This window comes from Symphalangus syndactylus, chromosome 14, assembly GCF_028878055.3.
Source record: "Symphalangus syndactylus isolate Jambi chromosome 14, NHGRI_mSymSyn1-v2.1_pri, whole genome shotgun sequence".
In the NCBI taxonomy this organism is placed as follows: Eukaryota; Metazoa; Chordata; class Mammalia; order Primates; family Hylobatidae; genus Symphalangus; species Symphalangus syndactylus.
In genome coordinates, this window is record NC_072436.2 from 43,261,453 (window position 1) to 43,285,167 (window position 23,715).

General features: G+C 37.5%; 1 protein-coding gene across 5 annotated transcripts in view; it reads right to left on the minus strand.

The window, feature by feature from the left end:
• The window catches only part of GCC2 (GRIP and coiled-coil domain containing 2), a 63,151-nt gene that overhangs the window by 1,993 nt on the left and 37,443 nt on the right, over positions 1-23,715 (minus strand). For 4 of the 5 annotated variants that reach the window (XM_055243856.2, XM_055243858.2, XM_055243854.2 and 1 more), the window contains 10 exons: positions 22,638-22,800; positions 22,072-22,172; positions 21,903-21,980; positions 21,163-21,300; positions 19,988-20,109; positions 17,787-17,963; positions 15,007-15,224; positions 12,308-12,502; positions 10,310-10,449; positions 7,553-7,754 (listed from right to left, as the gene is read on the minus strand). In XM_055243856.2, coding sequence (XP_055099831.1) covers positions 7,553-7,754; positions 10,310-10,449; positions 12,308-12,502; positions 15,007-15,224; positions 17,787-17,963; positions 19,988-20,109; positions 21,163-21,300; positions 21,903-21,980; positions 22,072-22,172; positions 22,638-22,800 — 1,534 coding nt within the window. Of the gene's footprint in view, positions 1-7,552; positions 7,755-10,309; positions 10,450-12,307; positions 12,503-15,002; positions 15,225-17,786; positions 17,964-19,987; positions 20,110-21,162; positions 21,301-21,902; positions 21,981-22,071; positions 22,173-22,637; positions 22,801-23,715 lie in introns of those variants that run through there. The other variant, XR_008651048.2, reaches the window with a different exon arrangement.

Consider the following 23,715-nt stretch of genomic DNA (forward strand, 5'->3'; position numbering starts at 1 on the left):
CACCCAGGCTGAAGTGCAGTGGCGTGATGAGACTTCAACGCAGCCTTGATCTCCCAGGCTCAAGTGATTCTCTCACCTCAGCCTGCCAAGTAACTGGGACCACAAGGTGTGTGCCACCATGCCTGGGTAATTTTTTGTTTTTTTTTGTAGAGATGCGAGTCTGTTTTCCAGGCTAGTCTCAAACTCCTGGGCTCAAGTGATGCTCCCACTTCAGCCTCACAGTGTTGGGATTACAATCACGAGCCACTGTACCCATCCATATGTCATTCTTTAGACACATTACTTACTAAATTTCTCTTTCTAAAGGATATACTGAATTTCTGGTTGAGCCAACTTAACAGCTAATTTTATATTTTAGCTTTAAAACATTGATAAGCAACATGAAGCAATCTAGAACTTAACCTTTAAATGGCTTTATTAAAGAAATCCAGCTATGAAAATTATGCAGAAATGATTCTCTACAAACAATCCTACCAGCACATAAGAAATTCTTCCTCTATTCTGAAATACCATCTTCTCACAACATACTTTGATGTTATGAATCAATGTCTGTTCTTGAACATCATTTATTGTCTTTCTCTATTAAACAATTCCAAAATAAAATTTCCAGCACAACTAAATATTGTTGACAATAAGAGGATTAAAAAAATTATTTTAAAACAGAAGCTTATATACAACTTAGACTCTAAAACCAATAGATCTATGGTAAACCTTAAAACTGAACCCAAACAAACAAAAACCAAAGTTTTAATCATTTAAAAATCATGTTTATTGAGGTACGACTTACTTATAATAAAACCTGCCCTTTTCAGCATATAGCACTGAGTCTTGACAAATGCACAGTTATGGTACCACCACTGACCAAGGCCTGGCACATTTTCACCTCCTCAAAGTTCTCCCTGGCTGCTTCTCCCACTCCTTGGCAACCACTAACCTGTTTTCTGGCCTTGTAGTTCTGCTTTTTTCAGAATGTCATATAAGTAGAAGCACACCGTACATAGTATTTTGAGTCTGACCTCTGTCAACTGGCATAATGCATTTGAGAATTATCCATGTTGCTGTACTGGCAGTGCATTCTTTTTTATTGCTGAGCAGTATTCAATTGCATGGCTGTCCCAGTTTGTTTATTCATTTGCCAGTTGAAGGATAACTGAGATCTTCCTCGTTTTTAGCAATTTTAAAGAAAGTTTCTATGAATAATTGTGTACAGGTTTTTAATTAAATGTTTTAGAGATATAATTCATATACCACATAATTCACCTTTTTAAAGTGCACAATTCACTGGTTTTTAATATATTCACAAGGTTTGTGTATAGGTTTTTGTGTGAATACTGGTTTTCATTCCTCTTGGATAAAGATTTAATTTGGTATTACCCTTCCAGACACCTTTCTGTGTTTTCATACATATATATGTACGACAGTTTGACCTTAGGCAGAGAAGCATTTTCAAAATTTTACATGGGGAAACTCTTTTCTAGAGTTAAAGCTGTTTTTTCTGTTCTGTCTGGTTTTATCTGCGTGTTATTTACAATCTGCTGCATAACAAATTACTATAAACTTAGTACCTTAACACATATTTATTTCACAGTTTCTGTGGGTCAGGAGATCAGAAAACCTTCTATTTCAAGGTCTCTCACAGGGCTGCAATCAAGATGTTGGCCTGGCTGGGGTCTCATCTGAAGGCTGGACTGGAGAAAAATCTACTTCCAAACTTATGTGGTAGTTGGAAGAATTTAGTTCCTCAAGGCTGCTAAACTGATGGCCTGTTCCTTGCCTCTGGGATGGTAGCTTGCTTCAACAAAGTGTGCAAGCAGAGAAGACAGAGTCTGCTAGCAAGATAGAAGCCACAATCTCTTGTAATCTATCATTTTTGCTGTATTCTACTGGTTAAAAATAACTCATTAGGTTAGCCTACTGGCTCTCAAGGGGAAGAGATTATACAAAGGCATGAATTTCTGGAGGAGGGAATGAGGGCAAAGAATTCTGAGAAGTCTGTCTTCCACAATCTGAAGAACTTCTAGAAAGTAGGAGGAAGCGATATTGCTTAGGGATGGACAACTTGGCACTGGTTATGTGTTCCAAGTGAGGTAACCTTGTTCCCAAGAATAAAGAGAACCAGATGACTATAAACATTTCCCTAAACTGAAATGCAGACTGTTGTATGTTCACCTGAAATGAATGGTGTAAGCTGAATATAAGATTTTTGACAAAATAAAAATTTTGCTGTGTTCTCAGATCTGGCAGGCTCCTGCCCTTGTGCAAACAATGTTCCTGGCAGCTATTCATCTCCTTAGGTAAATAAGAATTGGAGAAAAGCTGTGCTGAGATAAGCTGCATTTGCTCTTGCCTTGGAAGGTTGTTTTCTGATAAGGTTCTATATCCTCTGCAAATCAAATCAGGCACTTACAGTGTGAGTACGCATTCTCTTCCTGCCAGTCTGGAGATGATCAAAAAGCCTATAACAGGCTTGGCCTATTTTCCTATTGGGTTGTTGGTTTTTTTTTCCTCTTTATTTACTTGTAGAGAGTTTTAGACCTCTGTGTATGTATGGTGTACAAGTGACAATATTCAGATCTGTAACCTGTAACCCAGTCTGGGAGCAAAGAAGATATAGAAAAATGACTTTTACTTCCTGCTTGAGTAGTAAAATTGAGATTCAAATTTTGCATATAGAAGTACTATATGGCTAACTTATTTGGGGAGCAAAGCTGACTTACCATAAGTCTATCTCAAATAGAAATGAAACACTCAATTTGTGAAATACGCTGAGTTTTAATGCGTGTGGGGACAGGGTGAATTAACATTTGTGATGCAAGGAGAGGAGCAATCTATACTTACCAGTGTCAATTTGACATTGTTTGGGGACTACTGCTACACTCTAAGTCATTTTACATTATAACACAGAGTTGTAACACGCTACTCTGAGCAGCTCATGACATCTGCTTGAAATTTAAGTTGGGCCCCTAATAAATGTTTGTTATAAGGACTTTGATGCTGCTTTTCAGAGTTGGGTAACCTACTTTACCCCCTAAGCTAATGTTTCCCAAATACAACCAAACCCACAGAAAGGAAAACTATTCCTCATAAACTTGCAGCCAACATCATCAACATTTTATATCTAGAGCTGATGATACAGTCAGGTATTTACCAACACTCCTGTATATATGTAGAGTTTCAAGAAATAATTGCTTACCCTTACTAGATTCAACATATTCTAATGTTTGACATATTATTTCTTAATTTGTTTTAAAGATGGGGTTTTACTCTGTTGCCCAGGCTGAAATGCAGTGGCATGACCAGGATTTCGACCAGAAGTTTGACTGCAGCCTTGAACTCCTTATAACAAACAATCCTGCTGTCTTAGCCTCCTGAGTAGCTAGGACTATGGGCACATGCCACCAGATCTGGCATATTTTAAAATTTTTGTAGACATAGGGTCTCGCCATGTTGCCCAGGCTGATTCTGAACTCCTGTTCTCAAGCAGTCCTCCTGCCTGGTCTTCCCAAACTGTTGGGCTTACAGGTGTGAGTCACTGAGCCCAGCTTGTATTCTTTTGATTTAAAAAAAATATTCTGAATGTGATCCACCAAATTAATTTCACCATCCACTAATAGGTAGCAACCTGAATGAAAAATACTGTTATAAACTTTACACAAAAACAGAGATTATAAACATTTGCTTCCAAGGAGATGAAAGAGGCAAAAGGTACTTGTTTGCTCTGATGGGCCCTGTTTCCTTCAGTGCCAGGAAGAGTGGCTCTCAGACCTTTCTTCTGGCATCCCTCATATATGCAATGTTGGTTATTATTTTCAAGGCCTTGGTAACAAAATGCCCCTAGTGTGACCAGTCAGGCTGACAGTCCGTATCTGTAATACAGTGGTAAGTTTCCTATGCATGTCTTTCTTTCTTGCATCTTAGACCTTTTACCTAGGAAATTTTCTTTTTGCTTGAAGTACATCATTAAGAGTTTTCAATGAAGGCGAATTCTTAAAGTTTTTGTTTTCCTGAAGAGATCGTGGAAAATATAAAAGGTTGGCAGTTATTTCTTTTAGTACATGAGATAGTATTACACCAATGCTGTTGAGAAATCTATCGTGAGGCAATGTGTCTTCTTTCTCTGGCTGCTTTTGAGATTTCTGTCTGTCTTTTTTAGGGGCAGTTTTACTCTTATGTGACTAGAAGTAGATTTCTTCTTTTTTTTAATACTGCTTGAGATTTTACTGGGTTTTTGAATCTGTGGATAGATATCCTTCAACAATTCTGAAAGATTTCCAGCCATTCTCTTCATATATTATCTGTGCTGTATCCTTTTCTCTCTTTTTAGAACTTTGATTAGTAGAAACATGTTTGATGTCTTTTTCTATCCTCTGTATCTTTTCCCACTCTTGTTTTTTGTTTCTCCCATGCTGAATTCTGTGTAATTTCTTCTGAACTGTCTTCTAGTTTACATTTTTTTTTTTTTTTTTTGAGACAGAGTTTTGCTCTTGTTGCCTGAGCTGGAGTGCAATGGCACCATCTCAGCTCATTGCAACCTCTGCCTCCCGGGTTCAAGCGATTCTCCTACCTCAGCCTCCCAAGTAGATGGGATTACAGGCATGCGCCACCACGCCCGGCTAATTTTCGTATTCTGAGTAGAGAGAATTCTCTTAAAGACAGAATGTAAATATCTAAATCTGCTGCTAAACCATCACTGTTTTTAATTGTAATAAGGTCTCTTTTATGTACTCACATTGATAAGAGACAAGTAGTAAATAATCTTTAAAGGGCAAACTAATTCAAATATAAGTGTTTTCCTGTCTGTTTACAGGACTTAGCAAATGCACATCTTAGAGTTCTGGGTTTCTAATGTGTATCTCTTCTATGAAATTCTTTAAAAATATCTGTTATTGGTATCCCTTAGGTTAGTCTCTTTTAGAACTTCTAAATCAATGGACCCTTAACTTATAGGAGCCACCTAGATGTTAGCAACATCTACATTAAACATGCTGAGCTTTTAAAAGAGGGCTGTTAGACATGCTTAAGTATTTTGAGATAATATTGTTGTATTGAAAACTATTGAAAACTTTAATTTTAAAATGCAAACGTTCTTAAAGTCCTGGTTAATTTTATAACTATAAAATTAGTTATAATTTTGAGATTTCTGTCTTTTTTTTTTAGGGGCAGTTTTACTCTTAGGTGACTAGAAGTAGATTTCTTCTTTTTTATAACTATAAAATTAGGTTTACTTTTGTTAGAATAAATTGAAGACAGTGAATTTGTAATTTGAATAACTATTTACTAAAAATATACATGATGTATTCTTATATGGGCCCTTGTGACAAAAATACTATTGTGGCTATAGAAATCTATCCCATAGTTTGAAGAACTGAGATTATTGTCAGTATTGAGAACATTCCTCCTTCATCATTAGAAAGATTATAAAAAACCAGATTCAAAGAAACTATCAATACTACTTATGAAGTATGTCTGTAAAAAAAATTAAGCCTGAATCTTATCAGGTCTCTAGACCAGGGGTTCTCAAGGTGTGGGCCCCAGACCAGAAGTATCAGCAACAAATTGTTAAAAATGCAGAATCTTGGGTCAGAAATTGGGGACCAGCAATTGGAATTTTAGTAAGTATACCAGATGATTCAGATGCCTGCTCAATTTTGAGGATGACTCTTACCAGTTTAGTTATTAGGATTTACAGGGATGGGGAACATGTTAAAGAGCACCAACTAGATAAGGTCAATTAGTCAAAAGTAAGATGTCTGGACATTCTGGGGCCTCCTGATGTCTTAGAAAGCACACAATACTATCTATGATGTATTTCTGTCCACCATCCCACCCAATTGCACCTGGATCTTCCTGTTTATAGGCAATTGGAACAAGTTCAGTGTTACACTGTAATGATTAAAACCAAAATATAGGACTGCTATAGCATAAATGACCACTTTCTTCAATTAATAAGTGGCACATTAAAAAATATATTTATATATATAAATGTTATAGATAAAAAAACAACAAAATGGCCAGGCGTGGTGGCTCACACCTGTAATCCCAGAACTTTGGGAGGCCAAGGCGGGCAGATCACAAGGTCAAGAGATTGAGACCATCCTGGCCAACATGGTGAAACCTCATCTCTACTAAAAATAGAAAAATTAGCTGGGTGTGGTGGCGTGCATCTGTAATCCCAGCTACTTGGGAGGGTGAGGCAGGAGAATCGCTTGAATCCGGGAGGTGGAGGTTGCAGTGAGCCGTGATCGGACCACTGCACTCCAGCCAGGGTGACAGAGCAACACTACGTCTCAAACAAACAAACAAAAACACAACAACAAAATAAAGCTTAAGGAACATCAACCAAATGCAATATATGAGCCCTATTTAGGATACTATAAAAAGACATTCACAATAACCCAGGCAAAATGAACATAAACTAGGTATAGGTGAGAGAGAAATCCAACAAACATTGAATTATTCACTGGGGAAAGAAATGATGTGTGGGATTTGTTTTAAGTCTCTAACTCTCCCCTACTTATGCCAAAAGATTGTCCATGAGTTGAAAACTGTTAGAGATGGGTGACAACTCAAGAGAGATTATAGTGTCCTCCTTGTACGCTTGAAAATGTCAACAATAAAAGTAATTTAAAACTAAAACAAAAATGAAACCATAATTCTTAAGACGCAGCTTGAATTCAGTTGACTACAGCAGTTGTATGTGAAACATTTCAAATAAGTTAATGACATCACAGTATTAAATCCATCTGACATGGAAACCAACTCCAACTACATCATAGTTTGTTTGTTTTTCTTTTTTTTTTTGAGATGGAGTCTCGCTCTGTCATCAGGCTGGAGTACAGTGGCGTGACAGATCACTGCAACCTCCGCCTCCCAGGTTCAAGCGATTCTGCTGCCTCAGCCTCCTGAGTAGCTGGGACTACAGGCGCATGCCACCATGCCCAGCTCATTTTTGTATTTTTAGTAGAGATGAGATTTCACCATGTTGGCCAGGATGGTCTTGGTATCTTGACTTTGTGATCTGCCCGCCTTGGCCTCCCAAAGTGGTGGGATTATAGGTGTGAGCCACTGGCGCCTGGCCTATGGCACAGTTTTAAAACTGCATTTGCCTAGAAAGTGGATTGCTGTACATAGACCAAGTGTTGGGCTATATGACTCCATTGTCTTAGGCTATTTGGGGTTGGAGGAAGGAAGAGGGGTGAAGTAGAAAAGGAACAAGCTAATAAATGTTTTTTAAAAAGTAGAATTTAAAACAAAACCACGTTCAACTGAACACCAGAACTCAACACCAGGATACAAATCCAATTTTCAAAGAGCTAGAAGATCAAGCTAAGCACTTATTGTATTTGCTGAATGTTAAAATTATATAAATGTACTACAGTTGCCTCAAGATGTTAAAAACTCAGCTTTTCAAATCTAGTCACGGCCTACTCATATGATAAACCCAATCCAAATGAGCAAAATTTAAAAGTTACACATACAGACAAATTCTCAACCACCAGGCTGTTTAGTTTAAGTTATAAGTCAGAAGTTCTAAGACTCTCCTTTTACCCACCTTGAGCAATTGCAGCAAGTTTTCCCTTTTCTTCAGGGCTGAGCTGCAACATTGTATTTATAACAGGAAGAAGTCTCTCTCTTTCACTACCTGGTTTCAAGAAAATGAACTGCAGCAAGACGTTCTTCAAGTATTCCAGGTTAGCTGCAGACTTCTCTCGCTCTTGATTCCTTTCCAATCTTCTTATTTCACTTTTGAGAAGCTGGTGTTAGAGAAATGAGTTAAAAATAGGCTTTAGGAGCTTCTGATTAAATATGGCAGACTGAACTCATGTATTTTTCTTCTCTTCCCCCCGAAACTTCCCCCTTCCCTCCATATGGCAATAAAGGAAGGAATTCAGTTAACTACAGCAGCTGTATGTGAAGCATTTCAAAGGAGTTTATGACATCACAGTATAAAATCCATTTGACATGAAAACCTGAACTCCAACTATGAGATAGTTTCAAAGCTGCATTTGCCTAGAAAGTGGATTGCTGCATATGAACCAAGTGTTGGGCTATATGACTCCATTGTCCTAAGCTATTTGGGTTTGGAGGGAAGAGGGGTGAAGTAGAAAAGCAACAAGCTAATACAAGAGGAGAAAAAGTAGATGAGACACATCAAGAAATTCTCACGCGAAACAGATGAAGAGGTGGAAATGAGTCAGTCCAGCAGCTTACCAAGTATCACTGACAAGAGGAGAGGATGCATCCTGTGTAAATACTGGGGTTCTTGTCTCAGAAGCACAGGGTATCATGAAAATTGGAGTTGAAAGCTGGGGAACTGATGGAACGTCTCCATGAGGAGCAACTAACTGGAGCCATGGGTTGGTACCAAGATGTTCCTTCTGCCTTCTACTTTCTATAGAAACTAAGCCAGTATGGCATGGGGCTCTGGAAATGGGCTAAGGGGAACATCTGTAGCCTCCACTAACAACCTGCCCCTACCCTGTCCCTAAAGTCCCAGGCAGTTAAGATGTCCACAGTGAATGGCACTTAATCAAAAGTTCAGACACAGTGAAAATTCAGGAATATAAGACAATGTAAAACAGTATCAGTGAAATGAGGCAAAGAATGATATAAAAAAGGTAATAGCATGTTCAAGTCTTTCAGGAAGATTTCCAGGCTGAAACCAAGCCATAGCTTTTAGTATATTTTCATCTTAGGTTAGACAAGAAAGTTAGTGAACTTTGTCCTCAAACCTAGGACCATTTAAAAAAGCGACAATAAAGAAGACTAAGAAATCATGAAGAGAGTACAAATTTATGAAAATATAACATTTGGCTAGGCATGGTGGCTCATGCCTGTAATCCCAACACTTTGGGAGGCTGAGGCGGGCAGATCACAAGGTCAGGAGATTGAGACCATCCTGGCCAACAGGGTGAAACCGTGTCTCTACTAAAATAAAAAAAATCAGCCGGGCGTGGTGGTGCGTGCCTGTAGTCCCAGCTCCTCGGGAGGCTGAGGCAGGGGAATCGCTTGAACCTGGGAGGCGGAGATTGCAGTGAGCTGAGATTGCACCACTGCACTCCAAACCTGGTGACAGAGCGAGACTCTATCTCAAAAAAAAAAAAAATGAAAATATAACATTTAAGTAAGTCATTTAGGTTTACTGGGCTAGTTAGTGATTTGTTAGCTATGATAATGTTTTTATTAGTGGGAAAATGTTATTTTATAGAGATGCATACTGAAGTATTTAATGGTGGAATGTCATGATATATACAATTTACTGAAAATAACTGAATTCAGCTTTAAAATAATCTGACAAGGATAGCTAGTGGCCTTGCACAGTGGCAGGACAGATCTATTAGGAGCAGCAAAGTCAGGGGAAAAGCATGTACTTTTCAGACAGCTATGAGTTTGAATTTTGTTCCACCATTTACCAGCTTCAATTTTTCTCTCAACCAGTGATGAGATTAAATAATATATGTAAAGCCCAGGGCCTAGGTCATAAGAACTCCTCAATAAGCAGTATGACTATATTCTGAGGGGTGATTTATCAGTGAGCCAGGGTGGAAATACCTCATTTGAGTAATCCTTAACTGCTCTGCAACATTCCTAGATGTTTCTGGTGTCTACTTTAAACAGGAAAAAGTTCCCATGCCACTTTGCCACCTCCACCTGAAAACTGTTTAGTAGTTCAGTACTATAAATATCAGCTGAATTCACTGTTTATAATTCAAAGACTCACACCCATTTAAGTTTTATTTAAGCATATATGGAACAATGATTTGTGAACATCTCTCTAGTTTCTAAATCTATTATGGTTCCTTAGAAAAAGTAGGAATTAAGAAATAATCTTTACGTAATAGGTGTAAAAGTATTTTGGCCGGATGCAGTGGCTCACGCCTGTAATACTAGCACTTTGGGAGGCCGAGGCGGGCGGATCACGAGGTCAGGAGATCGAGACCATCCTGGCTAACACGGTGAAACCCTGTCTCCACTAAAAATACAAAGAAATTAGCCAGGCATGTTGGCGGGCACCCGTAGTCCCAGCTACTCGGGAGGCTGAGGCAGGAGAATGGTGTGAACCCGGGAGGTGGAGCTTGCAGTGAGCCGAGATCGTGCCACTGCACTCCAGCCTGGGCAACAGAGCAAGACTCTGTCTCAAAAAAAAAAAAAAAAAAGGCAATATTTCTCACCATCAGGAATCTAATATAAAGATCAAGACGTTACAGATGCTTCTGCAATGTGAATTTTTAAACTTGGGTGCATGTGCACGGAGGGTCAAGAAAACCAAACTGGCGGTTTTCATGGTGGCCAGGTTTTCTGATCTCACCTTAATTTGCTCCATGAGGATTGCATTGGTTGCTTCTGTTTCCCGAAGCAGGCCGTTTAAGTGATCTGCACTTTTTGTGGTGGAACTGAGCTTCTGAACCAATTCTTCTTTGGTAAATTCAGCATGCCATAATGGAGGCTCTGCAAGATGTTGTTCCAAGAATTAATTTTCAAAATCATAGATTACAGATGAAGATTCTAAATAAGAAAAATCTAAATATAAATATCTTACTATGTGATACTTTATAGGTCTGCTTTCTTTGCCATTCATCTATTCAGCATACCTCAGTCGACAGATTATATTTTGTAGGTGACACAAATAAAACAGTATCTCTGTTGTAAAGCATGTAATCTAACTGAATACAAGCCCTATGAGTCCCAGTTCTGAAATTTGTCAGAATTGTGTTTATAGACAGTTTTATTACACATCTTCTTCCCATCTATTAATATTCCAAGACTTTATGTCATTTCACTTATGAGGAAAGCATTAACATTTACTGGTCACTATCATGTTCCCTCATAAGAATCTTCTATCAGGCGGGGTAGGTATCATTATTCAAACTTTACAGACAATGAAACAGGCTCACAGTTGACAGGTAATTTTTGCAGAAATCACAAAGTCAAATCGGCTTCTGGAGTCTGCTGCTGCTCTATCATGATACCTCCATGTCACCACTATTAACTTTGCCTGAAGGAACCATGACTTGCAGTTTCTACCCCACATGGTCAGTGACCATGAATATAAATGACCCTCACTCCAGGTAATCCTGAAGTTTCAGGAATTTGACAAACAGATTCCCCCTAATTTTGAACAGTAATATTAATTACACGTAAGAATAAAATATACCAAAACATCACTACAAAAATTTAGCATTACTGGTCGGGCGCGGTGGCTCATGCTTGTAATCCCAGCACTTTGGGAGGCCGAGGCGGGCGAATCACGAGGTCAGGAGATCGAGACCACGGTGAAACCCCGTCTCTACTAAAAATATAAAAAATTAGCCGGGCGTGGTGGCAGGCGCCTGTAGTCCCAGCTACTCGGAGAGGCTGAGGCATGAGAATGGCGTGAACCCGGGAGGCAGAGCTTGCAGTGAGCCGAGATTGCGCCACTGAACTCCAGCCTGGGCGACATAGCGAGACTCTGTCTCAAAAAGAAAAAAAAAAAAATTTAGCATTACTTCATCAAGAGGAATAAACTGAAACTGTCAGTTTCTTGGAAGGGTGAGAGGATAGTTTATCCTGCTTTCTAATACCCACCACCTATTTGTGACTATAAACTTCCCACCACTTATTTATGGTTCAAGCCTAGGGCAACAGCTAGCATTTTATTTTAAAAAAGATTTGTTTCATAATTTTTCCATTTGGACAGTGTGATGGTTAATACTGGGTGTCAACTTGATTGGATTAAAGGATGCAAAGTATTAATCCTGAGTGTGTCTGTGAAGGTGTTGCCAAAAGAGATTAACATTTGAGTCAGTGGGCTGGGGAAGGCAGACCCACCCTTAATCTGGTAGGTATCATCTAATCAGCTGCCAGTGAATATAAAGCAGGCAGAAAAACGTGAAAAGGCGAGATTGGCCTAGCCTCCCAACTACATCTTTTTCCTGTGCTGGATGCTTCCTGCCCTTGAACATCAGACTCCTAGTTCTTCAGTTTTGGAACTTGGACTGGCTCTCGTTGCTCCTCAGCCTGCAGATGGCCTAGTGATCATGTAAGGTAATACTTAATAAGCATCCATCCATCCATTCCATCCATCCCATCCATCCCATCCATCCCATCCATCCCATCCATCCCATCCATCCCATCCATCCATCCATCCATCCATCCATCCATCCAGTTAGTTCTGTCCCTCTAAAGAACCCTAATACAAACAGGTAGTGGAATATTGAAAGAAATTTTATTGGAGCAGCCCAAAAAAGCATATGTAACTTAGAGTAATAGTAATTAAATAAGACAGTGAAATTAAATAAGAAAAACATATTTAGACAGAGTAACATACCAAGTTTAGTTTCGGGAGGATTAAGCAGCTGCTCTAAAGACTGTGTGTATGTGCTGGTGGAAGACACAGACTCAGTATCAGTTGTCTCCATGCCTTCTCCCTCTTCTCGGGTTACAGTGTGCATGTCTAGAAGCAGGAGGTCTGTGTTTCTCCTTTCTCGAAGGTTCTTCAAAGATTGTTGAGAAGAAACTGGGCCTATTAGATTTTTTTTAAAGGTAAAGTGTGAGATTGTTCAAAATCTATTGATTCGGCCTTACAGAGATACACAATAAAATGAAAATATCAAATGGTAAGAGTAGAGGAATTAAGTAACTATAAGATAAGTGAAAGGTGTATGAAGAATTGCTAAAACATTTCTTAAAATTTAGTCATCAAGGCCAGGCATGGTGGCTCAAATCTGTAATCTTAGCAATTTGGGAGGCTAAGGTGGGTGGATCAGAAGGTCAGGAAGTTCAAGACCAGCCTGGCCAAGATGGTGAAACCCTATCTACTAAAAATACAAAAATTAGCCAGGCACGGTGGCAGGTGCCTGTAATCCCAGCTGCTGGGGAGGCTGAGGCAGATAATTGCTGGAAACCAGGAGGCGGAGGTTGCAGTGAGCCGAGATCACGCCACTGCACTCCAGCCTGGCGACAGAGCAAGACTCCAGCTCAAAAAAAAAAAAAAAACAAAAAAAACCGTAGTCATCAAACTTTTAACTACATCATTCTACATCATTTTAATAGAAGCTATAAATTAATTGCTACTAGCTAAGATAAAATGTTAGATAACACAGCTCATAATATAGTACTACTTATTTTTTATTAATTTAGAGGAGAGGGCCAAACTACTGCTAAATACTGGCCAAAATTAAAAAACTAGATTCTAGCAATTTTTCAGGATTAGGTATTTCAGATTGCCGCATACTTCTTGAAACACACTTGCTGAAATCTGCTCAACAGACATCCTCGATCACTGCCCTTATACCTTTATCTCTGCAGCTTCTTAATTGTTGCAGCTCACATCTACAGTACTCATACAGTAAGAGCCCAGAATCCAGGGCATGGAACTAATCAATTACATTGTCTAGCAAGACTTTCCTGTTTGCTGATGAACTGTAAAGCGTTTTTTTTTTTCTGAGACAAGGTCTCACTGTCACACAGGTTGGAGTGCAGTAGCACGATCTTGGCTCACAGCAACCTCTGCCTCCCAGGCTCAAGCCATCCTCCCACCTCAGCCCCACAAGTAGCTGGGACTTACAGGTGCATGCCATCCCGCCCAGATAATTTTTCTGTTTTTAATAGAGATGGGATTTCACCATGTTGTCCAGACTGGTCTCAAACTCCTGACCTCATGTGATCCACCCGCCTTGGCCTCCCAAAGTGCTGAGATTGCAGGGGTGATACACCACGCCTGGTCTAAACTGTAAAGTTTATTAGGCCCTCTGACATGTATTGGTTTATTGACTCCCAAAAATCTGAAGTTCAGAAAAATTTAATGACTTTGCCCAAGGTCTCATAACTGAGTTAGAGACCAGAATTGTAATCTAGATTTTTAAACTTCAGATTTATTTTGCATTTCATTAAGTTGCCTTAGTCCTGACTGCCCTTTCTGAAGCATTTTCCTGGGTTTCTGGTAAGCTGACTGCTTATTCCACTGCTGATTGCTAGATTACAATCTCTTGTGCGACCTTTGCCCTGGCTGATTACTTCTTTGTTGATTCTTTTGCATATGTTAAATTCTTCTGAAGTTGCTTTTTTACCCTAATAAGTGACTGATAGCTGCTAATGCTCCAGTGACAGTATTTCTCATGGGAAACCAAAACACCATCAACTTGCTACTAAAATACTGCATCATCATGGCTGACATTTTTCCATTTCTTCCTGGAAGCAGAATGGAAGATACTGGGTGCGGCTGAACTAAAACTCCAACTAGTTGTAAATGTGAAAGGAAAGAAGCTATATTGGTTATGCAATTCTACACATTCAGTGCCGCTTGAGTGTTTCTAACTTCCTTGCTCTATCTAATGTTTCTATTTAAAAAGTAGACAAATTTGATGACTAACAACGGAGAACACGAAACAAATCTGGTGAATACTAGAATTAAGACGTGTCCGCCAGGCGTAGTGGCTCATGCCTGTAATCCCAGCACCTTTGGGAGGCCGAGGCGGGCGGGTCACGAGGTCAGGAGATCGAGACTATCCTGGCTAACACGGTGAAACTGCGTCTCTACTAAAAATACAAATTAGCTGGCCTGGTGGCGGGCGCCTGCAGTCTCAGCTACTCCGAAGGCTGAGGCAGGAAAATGGCGTGAACTCGGGAGGCGGAGCTTGCAGTGAGCCCAGATCGCGCCACTGCACTCCAGCCTGGGCGATAGAGCGAGACTCCGTCTCAAAAAAAAAAAAAAAAAAAAAAAAAAAAAAAAAGACGTGTCATGAGACTGACAGTATGTTTAAGTCAGAGAAAAAGAAAAGGGGATAAGGAATACATCAAAGTCAGCATTCTAAGAGGTTATACAGGCTTCTGTAAGTATAATCAAGAGGGAAGGATTCAGATGGTTCAAATATCTTTCCAGTAAGCAAATCCAAAATCATTAATCACAGATTTGACACTGGTGACACCTAGTAAATTTTCTTTCTTAGGAATTTGTGAAGAATGTATTTAAGAGACATAAATACATGAAAACATGAACAACTAATATTTCCATGCGTACATACATACTTCTTGTGGTCGGTTCATTCTTAAGCTGGAAGAGCTGCGCTTCCATCTTGGAGAGCTGCTGCTGTAATGTCTCCACTGTCTTCCTGTGCTCTTCCTGCAAATGTCGCACTTGATCTCGGAAGCTATTTCTAAGGACCTCATTCTGGGATGTTAGCTGACTCACAGTCTGTGTATGTTCAGACTTCATCATCATGTTCTCTGATTGTATTGTACACAATCTGAAAGATGAGAAACTTAGTTCACAGAAGATCTTTCAACTTTATATGCTGACTTAGCCTTTCTCAACTGGGTTCTGCAAGAGAATTAGCTCTAAGTCCCTCTACTGAATGTATGAATCAGCTTCTCTCCTACATACCTACACTGTACTCACTGTGAAATAACTTGATGAGAACTGACACTGGCTGTCATCTAGTTCAAATAATCTGTGTTACACATTTCAGATGAAGAACCCCAGTTAAGAAACTGTGTTGTGTTGTCCAGACTAGGAACTTCTTTCATGGTTCATCAGAAAATAGGACTATATTTAAAGCATAAAATAATTATACTTTTAATTAGTCCACTTCTTCACATCATCGTATGTGGTAGCTCACATAAATGTAAGATTAATCTCCCTTTTATCTACCACCCTAAAAACATTAAAAAAAAAAAAACCCACACTCTTTTGATTTACTCAGAAAACTTAAGGGGAAAGTATCCATTTTTGAGTTGATTAACATGAACCACAACAAACACAGACTTGGTTTACTATAGCTGTTTCAAATCTCACTGCACATGAGAATCACTGGAGTACCTTGTTGAAAATAGAGACGTCTAGTTTTCATGTTACACCCACTGAATCAGGATCCCAGTAGTGGTTCTAGGAATTCCCTACTTTTACTAGTTTTCAATGTGATTTTTATGTACTCAGCCTGAAACTAACCAGTGGGCTTACAATTTGGGAACCATCACTTTTAATGGTTTACCTGTAGTTTTCATGTTTTATATGTTTCGCTTTGGTAATAAATAAATAAATAAATAAATAAATAAGTAAATTTCCTTTTATACAGGGGATCCACAGAATTCTCTAATAAAAATTAAAAAAATACAAAAGCTGTCAGAGAAAAATGTAAAAGCCCCTCATTAATTACTCTCATGCCTGGCAGGATAAAATCCCAATTCCACAGGTAGATAAACATTGGTAACAGTTTAGCCTGTACTTTTCCAAGATATTTTTCTACCTGCTACACATACGTGCACCATACAAGGTTTAAAACAAGGTTTAGTGGCCGAAAGGAGAAATGCAATAAAATACCATGTTTCAGAAAAGAAATCTTAATTACTAAGTTCATATTGATTAATGAATCTAGAAAATACTAGTGTATACACATTTCTCCGCAAGCATTTTGTTCAAACAATATCTACCAAGAAAGCAAAGGAAGAACCATCGGTAGTTACAAAAATAGTCTAAGCAGGATAAAAATTAGAGGTAGGGTAAAGTGTCTATTCTCAGGCCAGTATCATTGACATTTATGAATTTACCAATTTGAAAGCTAAATGCTTAACCCCCCCATGTGGAATCAGAATGATTGTGCTGATAGAAGTTTACTGTTCTGTCTCAGTTGTTACAGAGGTGTTTATAGTCTCTGGGTAATACAGATTTTAATTAGTTAGCCTACTTATCACATTCCTCTGGAACCATTTTCACAATCTGCTATAGAGAAAGTATGAATATTAAAACATTTTTTCAAAGTGGAGACTATATAAAAAGAAGGCTATTTCTTCATACTTGGGCACAGACAATAACGATACCATTAGTTTTTGATATTTCTGAAGAAGAGGAAAGACTCCTAAGGATACTTCAAAATGCTATGAAAAGTGACTGGCACATAGTAGGTGCTCAAAAAACACTTACTGAAAGACTGAATTACTTTAGAGGAATCAACAGTACTTTATTTGTGTTAGCAATATAATTTGCAGTAACTTTCCTAAAGAATAAGTGTTGGAGACTATCAAGCAAACATCACTATATATAAGATAATCTCATGGTAAACCCTGGTGATAGGCAGTTAGAAAACTGGTACATCTTCCCTGAAACTTTTGGTTTACATGATTAACATGCAAATTACACTGTTAACAGACAGAAGCCACAAAAAGCTAAGTGCTTTCATTTTGCAGATTAGCATAAGATTAGGTATATTACATAAGCAAATCTGTGATAAAAGTATCTTAACAACCTTGATAAAAGATCCTCAATGAAGAATTCTTTTCCTCAGCCTAATACTCCTACTACCCAATTTCTTTATCACAGGAGTTGAAAACTTCTTGTTGACAATAATCTATTTATTTTGCCAATACTTCTAATGTCTATTTAAAGTATTATAGTGATGAACAAAATATGACAAATTGAAGACAGAATTGCAAAGATAAGTTGCATATTCTTTTTCAGTTAGCAACTATTTGGGTGTTTTCTTCTAGAAAAAAAATGCTTATGATTTGATACCTGGGTTGGAAAGTAGTACGTTTTTGTTTGTTTTTTTAGAGAAACATCCTAGCCAAGAAGGCTGTAGGAGACACAGAATACTGGATGAGCAGATAGACATTTATTGTTCTTAAAAATGCAAAATACAAAAGCAATGTAAAAGGCGAAGCTCTAAGGTAGATAAAGCAAAGTTACCAAGCCTTTAGAAATGTCTATTTTTTATTTTCTAATCTGCATTCATCTCAAGGATCAACATATTAGAAGTTTCAACAAACAAATACATTGCTGTCTGGTACAGTGTTAGTGCTGCTAACAGCCTTACTTTTCCCGGAGTTCCGCCTCTTTGGACACAGTTTCCTGCAGCATCTTGTTGTGCCTTTCTAGCAGTGTATCATGTTCAGACTGCAATGTTTGAAGTTCAGATACATTAATCTGTAAGTTATTTTGGCTATCTTGTAATTTGACTTTTAGCTGGTCAATCAGCATTTCCAGATATTCCCTAAAACAGAAATACACAGTTTTAAAATTTTTTGAAAAAGGTGAATTTGATTTTGTGGTTTTAAATATAGTTTAACCATTTAACCTTTCAATGCCATACTTTTGGATGATTCTAAAGGAAATATAACAGTCAGAAGTATTCAAGACTAGGATTAAATATAATACAAAAGATATTATAGCCAGATTTAAAATCTTAGGCACTACAAATTTACAAAAAATTTCTCCAAAATTTAGAATTTCATATTCAAAAAGGGGCATCAAAATCGCCTATTTTATGTTACAGGACTATGTCAGTTAAAGAAAAAACCTCATACTATTTTTTTTTTTTTGAGATGGAGTCTGGCTCTGTTGCCCAGGCTGGAGTGCAGTGGCGCAATCTCAGCTCACTGCAACTTCTGCCTCCCAGGTTCAAGTGATCCTCCTGCCTCAGCCTCCCGAGTAGCTGGGACTACAGGCGCCCACCACCACGCTCAGCTAATTTTTTTTTAGTAGAGACAGGGTTTCACCATGTTGGTCAGGTTGGTCTTGAACTCCTGACCTCAGGTGATCCGCCAGCCCTGGACTCCCAAAGTGCTGGGATTACAGGTGTGAACCGCCATGCCCGGCACACTCACATAGTTCTTAAATTGTTGTTATAAGAATGGTACGTCAGACCAAGTTACAGTGAAAGATTATCCCTGAAGAAAAGCAGGTCTTTTTAGACTTGGAAAAAACACTAGGTGGAAATAGTTAAAATCCTGATTCTGCCACAGTGAGTTCAATACACTATTAGTTTCTTTTTTTAAAAATGTATTTATATTATAAGAAAGTAGAAGGAACACAAAACATTTACATTCATATAATGTGAACTTAAAATTTAGGCATGGTCAAAAATGGCTCTTGAAAATGGTGACATTTATATTTATGAAATGTATCAGTATCTAATTTCCCCTTTATATAATGAGCTACTGGAGAGAAAATACCATGTTTCAATCTACAGTCTCTATATTTAATAGATTCCTAAATTAAAGTAACAGAAACATAAACATACAAAAATTTCAGAATAATTAGTCTTGTTTAGAACAGTAAGAGCCAGATGTAAAACTGCTTTGAATACTGAACCGCTACTCAAAGACAAAACACAGATGCCATGGAATGCCCTATCTCTCTCTTACTCCCAGTACAAACAGGATCTGTATGCTAGTTTTAAAGCAGCATGAACAATATACCATTCAAATAGAACTGAAATGGTCATAAATATGAAAAGTTTATTTCTAGACCAAAATTCAGTACTAAATTTAAAATTTTTGAAAAAAGTAAAATATTTTAAAGCAACTTCAGTTTAACCTAAATTAATGGCAAATAAGTATACTTAGCATTTTAATTTTTACTTCTAAATTTTCAAAATTGGAAAAACAAATCATAATGTAATTTTAATGCCTGTATCTCTACCATGACAAGATCTTATTAAGATGGAACTGTTAGCCTATTATCTCATATCCTGGCTTCACTGTGCACTTTAACATCTAATTTTAGAGTTTGCAACAGTGTCCTTTGTAATGAAGTTTCCCTGTTACTGTCTGCAGACATAGTGAAGCCAAGAAATTCTGTTCTCTTTGGTAACAATATACATAATTTCACAGTTAAAAATCATAATAGGATTTTAGGCCGGGTGCTGTGGCTCACGCCTGTAATCCCAGCACTCTGAGAGGCTGAGGCGGGTGGATCATCTGAGGTCAGGAATTTGAGACCAGCCTGGCCAACATGGTGAAACCTCGTCTCTAATAAAAATACAAAAATTAGCTGGGCATGATGGTGTACGCCTGTAATCCCAGCTACTCAGGAGGCTGAGGCAGGAGAATCACTTGAACCCGGGAAGTGGAGGTGGCAGTGAGCTGAGATTGTACCACTGCACTCCAGCCTGGGCAACAAGAGCGAAACTCTGTCCCAAAAAAAAAAAAAAAAATCATAATAGGATTTTCAATCTACTTGGTGAAGAACCTGCATTGTGGGAGGAAAACTCTGCATATTTAATTTAGACTTTACCTTTCTTGCTTAGCGCCCTCAGTTTCAGCCTGAGACATAGATTTATTTTTCTGTTGTTTTAGAACGTTATGAACTCGGACTTTGTAGCTCTCGAATTCAGAGGTTATAGTAGCTTGTTCTGCCTATAACATTTAAAAGAGAGAAACGTTTTCTATTGTAACAGGGTCCTTCTATTTTCTTTCAGAGATTAACAAATTGAGATAAAAACCTGTTTTTGAAAATGAGAAAAATGGCTGACATTCTTTTTGGTTTCTTGATTAACCTTGCTAAAAAGCATACTTCTGTTGGCTTTAGACTTAAAAAATTTTCTTTTTAACTGATACATAATTGTACATATTTATGGGGTGCATGTGATATTTTGATGGATGCATACAATGTGTAATAAGCAAATCAGGGTAATTAGGATATCCATTGCCTCAAACATTTACCAGGTCTTCATGCTGGGAGGCCTTACACTTTTTAAAGACCTCTTAATAATATATATTTTCTGATAAGAGATCCGTTTCTACCATATCTTCTACCCTGGTAGATTAATTTATTAACCATACATTTTATAGTGACACTATGAGCTTTTGGAACTTCATAAACATTTTCTTTTATGATATCCCTTTTTTATAAATTTGAGAAAAATTAACTCAAAGAAATTAAGTTATTTGAACTTCAGTTTTCAAAACAGGGTGGTAAGTGTTAAGTTCCAGGTCTTCCACTTTCTTGAAGTGATCTGTAAACTCCCACAACACAACAGTGTTGCCATGATTGCTTAAATAAGATCTGCATCTAACACAACCACTGCACTGTGTCTGTTCTGGATGATGACAAGAAAGTAGGCCCCCACAGACATGCTATTAAAATGTTATTTTATAATCATTTAGCCCTAAGAACTGTAACACTTTTCTAACAAAAAAAGTTTTATAAATAAGTGACACATAAATTGCAAAACAAGGTTGAAATGGAAAAAACATCATGTTTTTCCTTTTGGCAAAAAAAGTGATCCAAGTTACGATTAGGGTTGGCATGGGATTGGGGTTAGAGCCAGATTAACTGAAGAGGTCTTAATCTAATAAGTGCTCTTAACAGCAAAATACTAAAAAGGGAGAGCACAGCCCTGGAGTAAACCAATGACTAGCTGATAATAAAATCCCAGTGGCTTGCTGTGGCTGCCCTGAGGAACGCACCTTGGCAGCACGGCTCTCTTCCTGTAGTGCTGTCACTCTCTGCTGGTACGCACTTAGCGTACGCTGGTGCTGTTCTGCAGAGGTTTTCAGGTGCTCGTGGATTTTGTGCTTCTCTGATGTTATTTCAGCCAGCTGTATCTGGGGGGTAAATCTTTAAATTTAGCTTTAGCAAATCCTATCTTCACTTAAGAGGTTTTCCTTAAAATACAAACTTTAGGTTTGAGACATAAGTACATATAAGGCATAATTAAGTAATGAAATATTTTTATGTATTATTATTGAAAAAGTAGAGACAAGTAGAACATTTTCTCACTAAGTTATCTTTTCTTAAATCAACATCAATTAAAAAAATGAAAATCCCAGACTACATATTTAACATACAATGTTTAAATACTTCAAGACATTATATATATAAAAGTATACACAAACATAGCAAACATATAAAATCATCTTATAAACTGTTCCTTGTGACTGTAATATCATTAAGCTCAGATGCAGGCTTATTTTATTTTGCACTATTCTGTAGTATATTACGAATTTCCAGATACATGAAAATAATCTAGCTTGAGCTAAACAATATACTCCAGTTATATGCCAGACTTGATTTATTGTTGTAACTTCTTCAAAATGTTGAGGAATCTTTCTAGATATCTTTATAGGATAATTAATAAAATCTCTAAATGGTACCTCACTTCTACATGAAAAAACATTTTTTTAATCTTAAAAAGTAAAAACCTTACTTTATAGACTTCTACTTGCTGCTGGCTTGCCTCCAGCTCACCTTTTAAAGATGCTTGAAGTATTAAGTGATCAGTTTCCTACAGAATGAGAATCTTGGTTAAATTTTTTAAAATGTTACTCATAAATAATGAATAAGTACTAAAATATGAAACTGAGAAATTAACATACTGCTTGCTTTGAATCTGCCAGTTCCTTTTTGGTTTTCACAAGCAATTGCTTGATTTTGGTGTTTTTCTCTTCATATTGTTGTACTGAAGACTGTAATGAAGCTAGCACAAGAAATAATTTCAGCAGAAAAAGATGTAACAATTTTTATCAGTGAATTTAAATACAGAAATAATATCTTCTTTGTATTGGCTTATGTTTAAAATAAACCTGTTTTAGCTTTCTATTATGGAATACTTCAAACATATGTGACAGTAGTAACAACGGTGCCATAAACTCTACTGTACCCATCTCCCGGCTGTAACAATTACAACCCACAGACAATCTAGTTAACCCAGAACAGGAAACAGCAAGGTACTTAAGAAATGTTAAAGTGAATAAATGTGGACTATAAACATCTTAGTGGCAAATAGTTTTACACCGATTCTGGGTCCCCAGTAACATTTATCACTGTATTAAACATCTGACTGACAGTGAAAGACTGGTGAAATAAACAAGTAATGCCCCCCACCAAATCAAGTTGTTATGATGAAATAATTAAAAGGTAAAGTGAATTTTCTTTAACTCACTTATTTCTTCTTGTAGGGTTTCTTGTTTCTGTTTTTGAATTTTTATTTCTTGCTCCAAATCTTCTATCTTGTTGTTTTTATTAGTTAACTTTTGATTTAGTTCTTTCATCAAACGTTCATAATCAGCTATTTCCATATTCATCAATGTGGTTTGTTGGGCATCCTGCACATTTTATAAGTAAAATATTTAAACAATAGTAGATCAGTTCATTTGTAAATTTTTTTTTCATTTGTAAAATTGCTAAAATGATGCCACAGCAATAAATGGGTGCTTTTCTGTAATACTGAAATCATTTACACTGTAACGAAGAAATGAGGAGTTGGATATTTTCCAGTTTTTAATTTCACAAAATATTTTCTAGTAGTTTAACCCAACTTTCTTAGTTTCATTTTATTTCATTATAACTAACTACGACTGGCAGTTGTAGCTTGTGGAGCTCTTATTTATAAAATACTAATATGTCAAGTGGCTCTTATAGTACATTTCTTTTTAGTTTCATCTTTGAAGGAGTAAAATCAGCCAAAGTTTTAAGTATAATACAAATTTCAAGCTTTGACATTAATTAAATCTTAATGTGTCATACAACAATCATGTATACAAAATGAAATGTCAAACCAAAATCTTGTAACTCAGGAGCCTAGATTCTTCTGAAAGGACTGGTACTTAGAGAAGTAGTTAAATTTTCAATTTTTTGAGCGAATAATTTATAAAGCATTATTTTAGTACCACAAGTAACATTCTAAAATATTTCTTTTCAACATGTATAGAATAGTTTAACAATGCAGGCTGGGTGCGGTGGCTCACACCTGTAATCCCAGCACTTTGGGAGGCTGAGATGGGCGGACCATTTGAGGTCAGGAGTTCGAGACGAGCCTAACCAAATTGGTGAAACCTCGTCTCCACCAAAAACACAAAAAATTAGCCGGGTGTGGTGACGCATGCGTGGAATCTTGGCTACTTGGGAGGCTGAGGCACAAGAATTGCTTGAACTCGGGAGGCGGAGGTTGCAGTGAGCCGAGATCATGCCACTGCACTCCAGCCTGGACCACAGAGTGAGATCGCAGAGAGAACAGAACA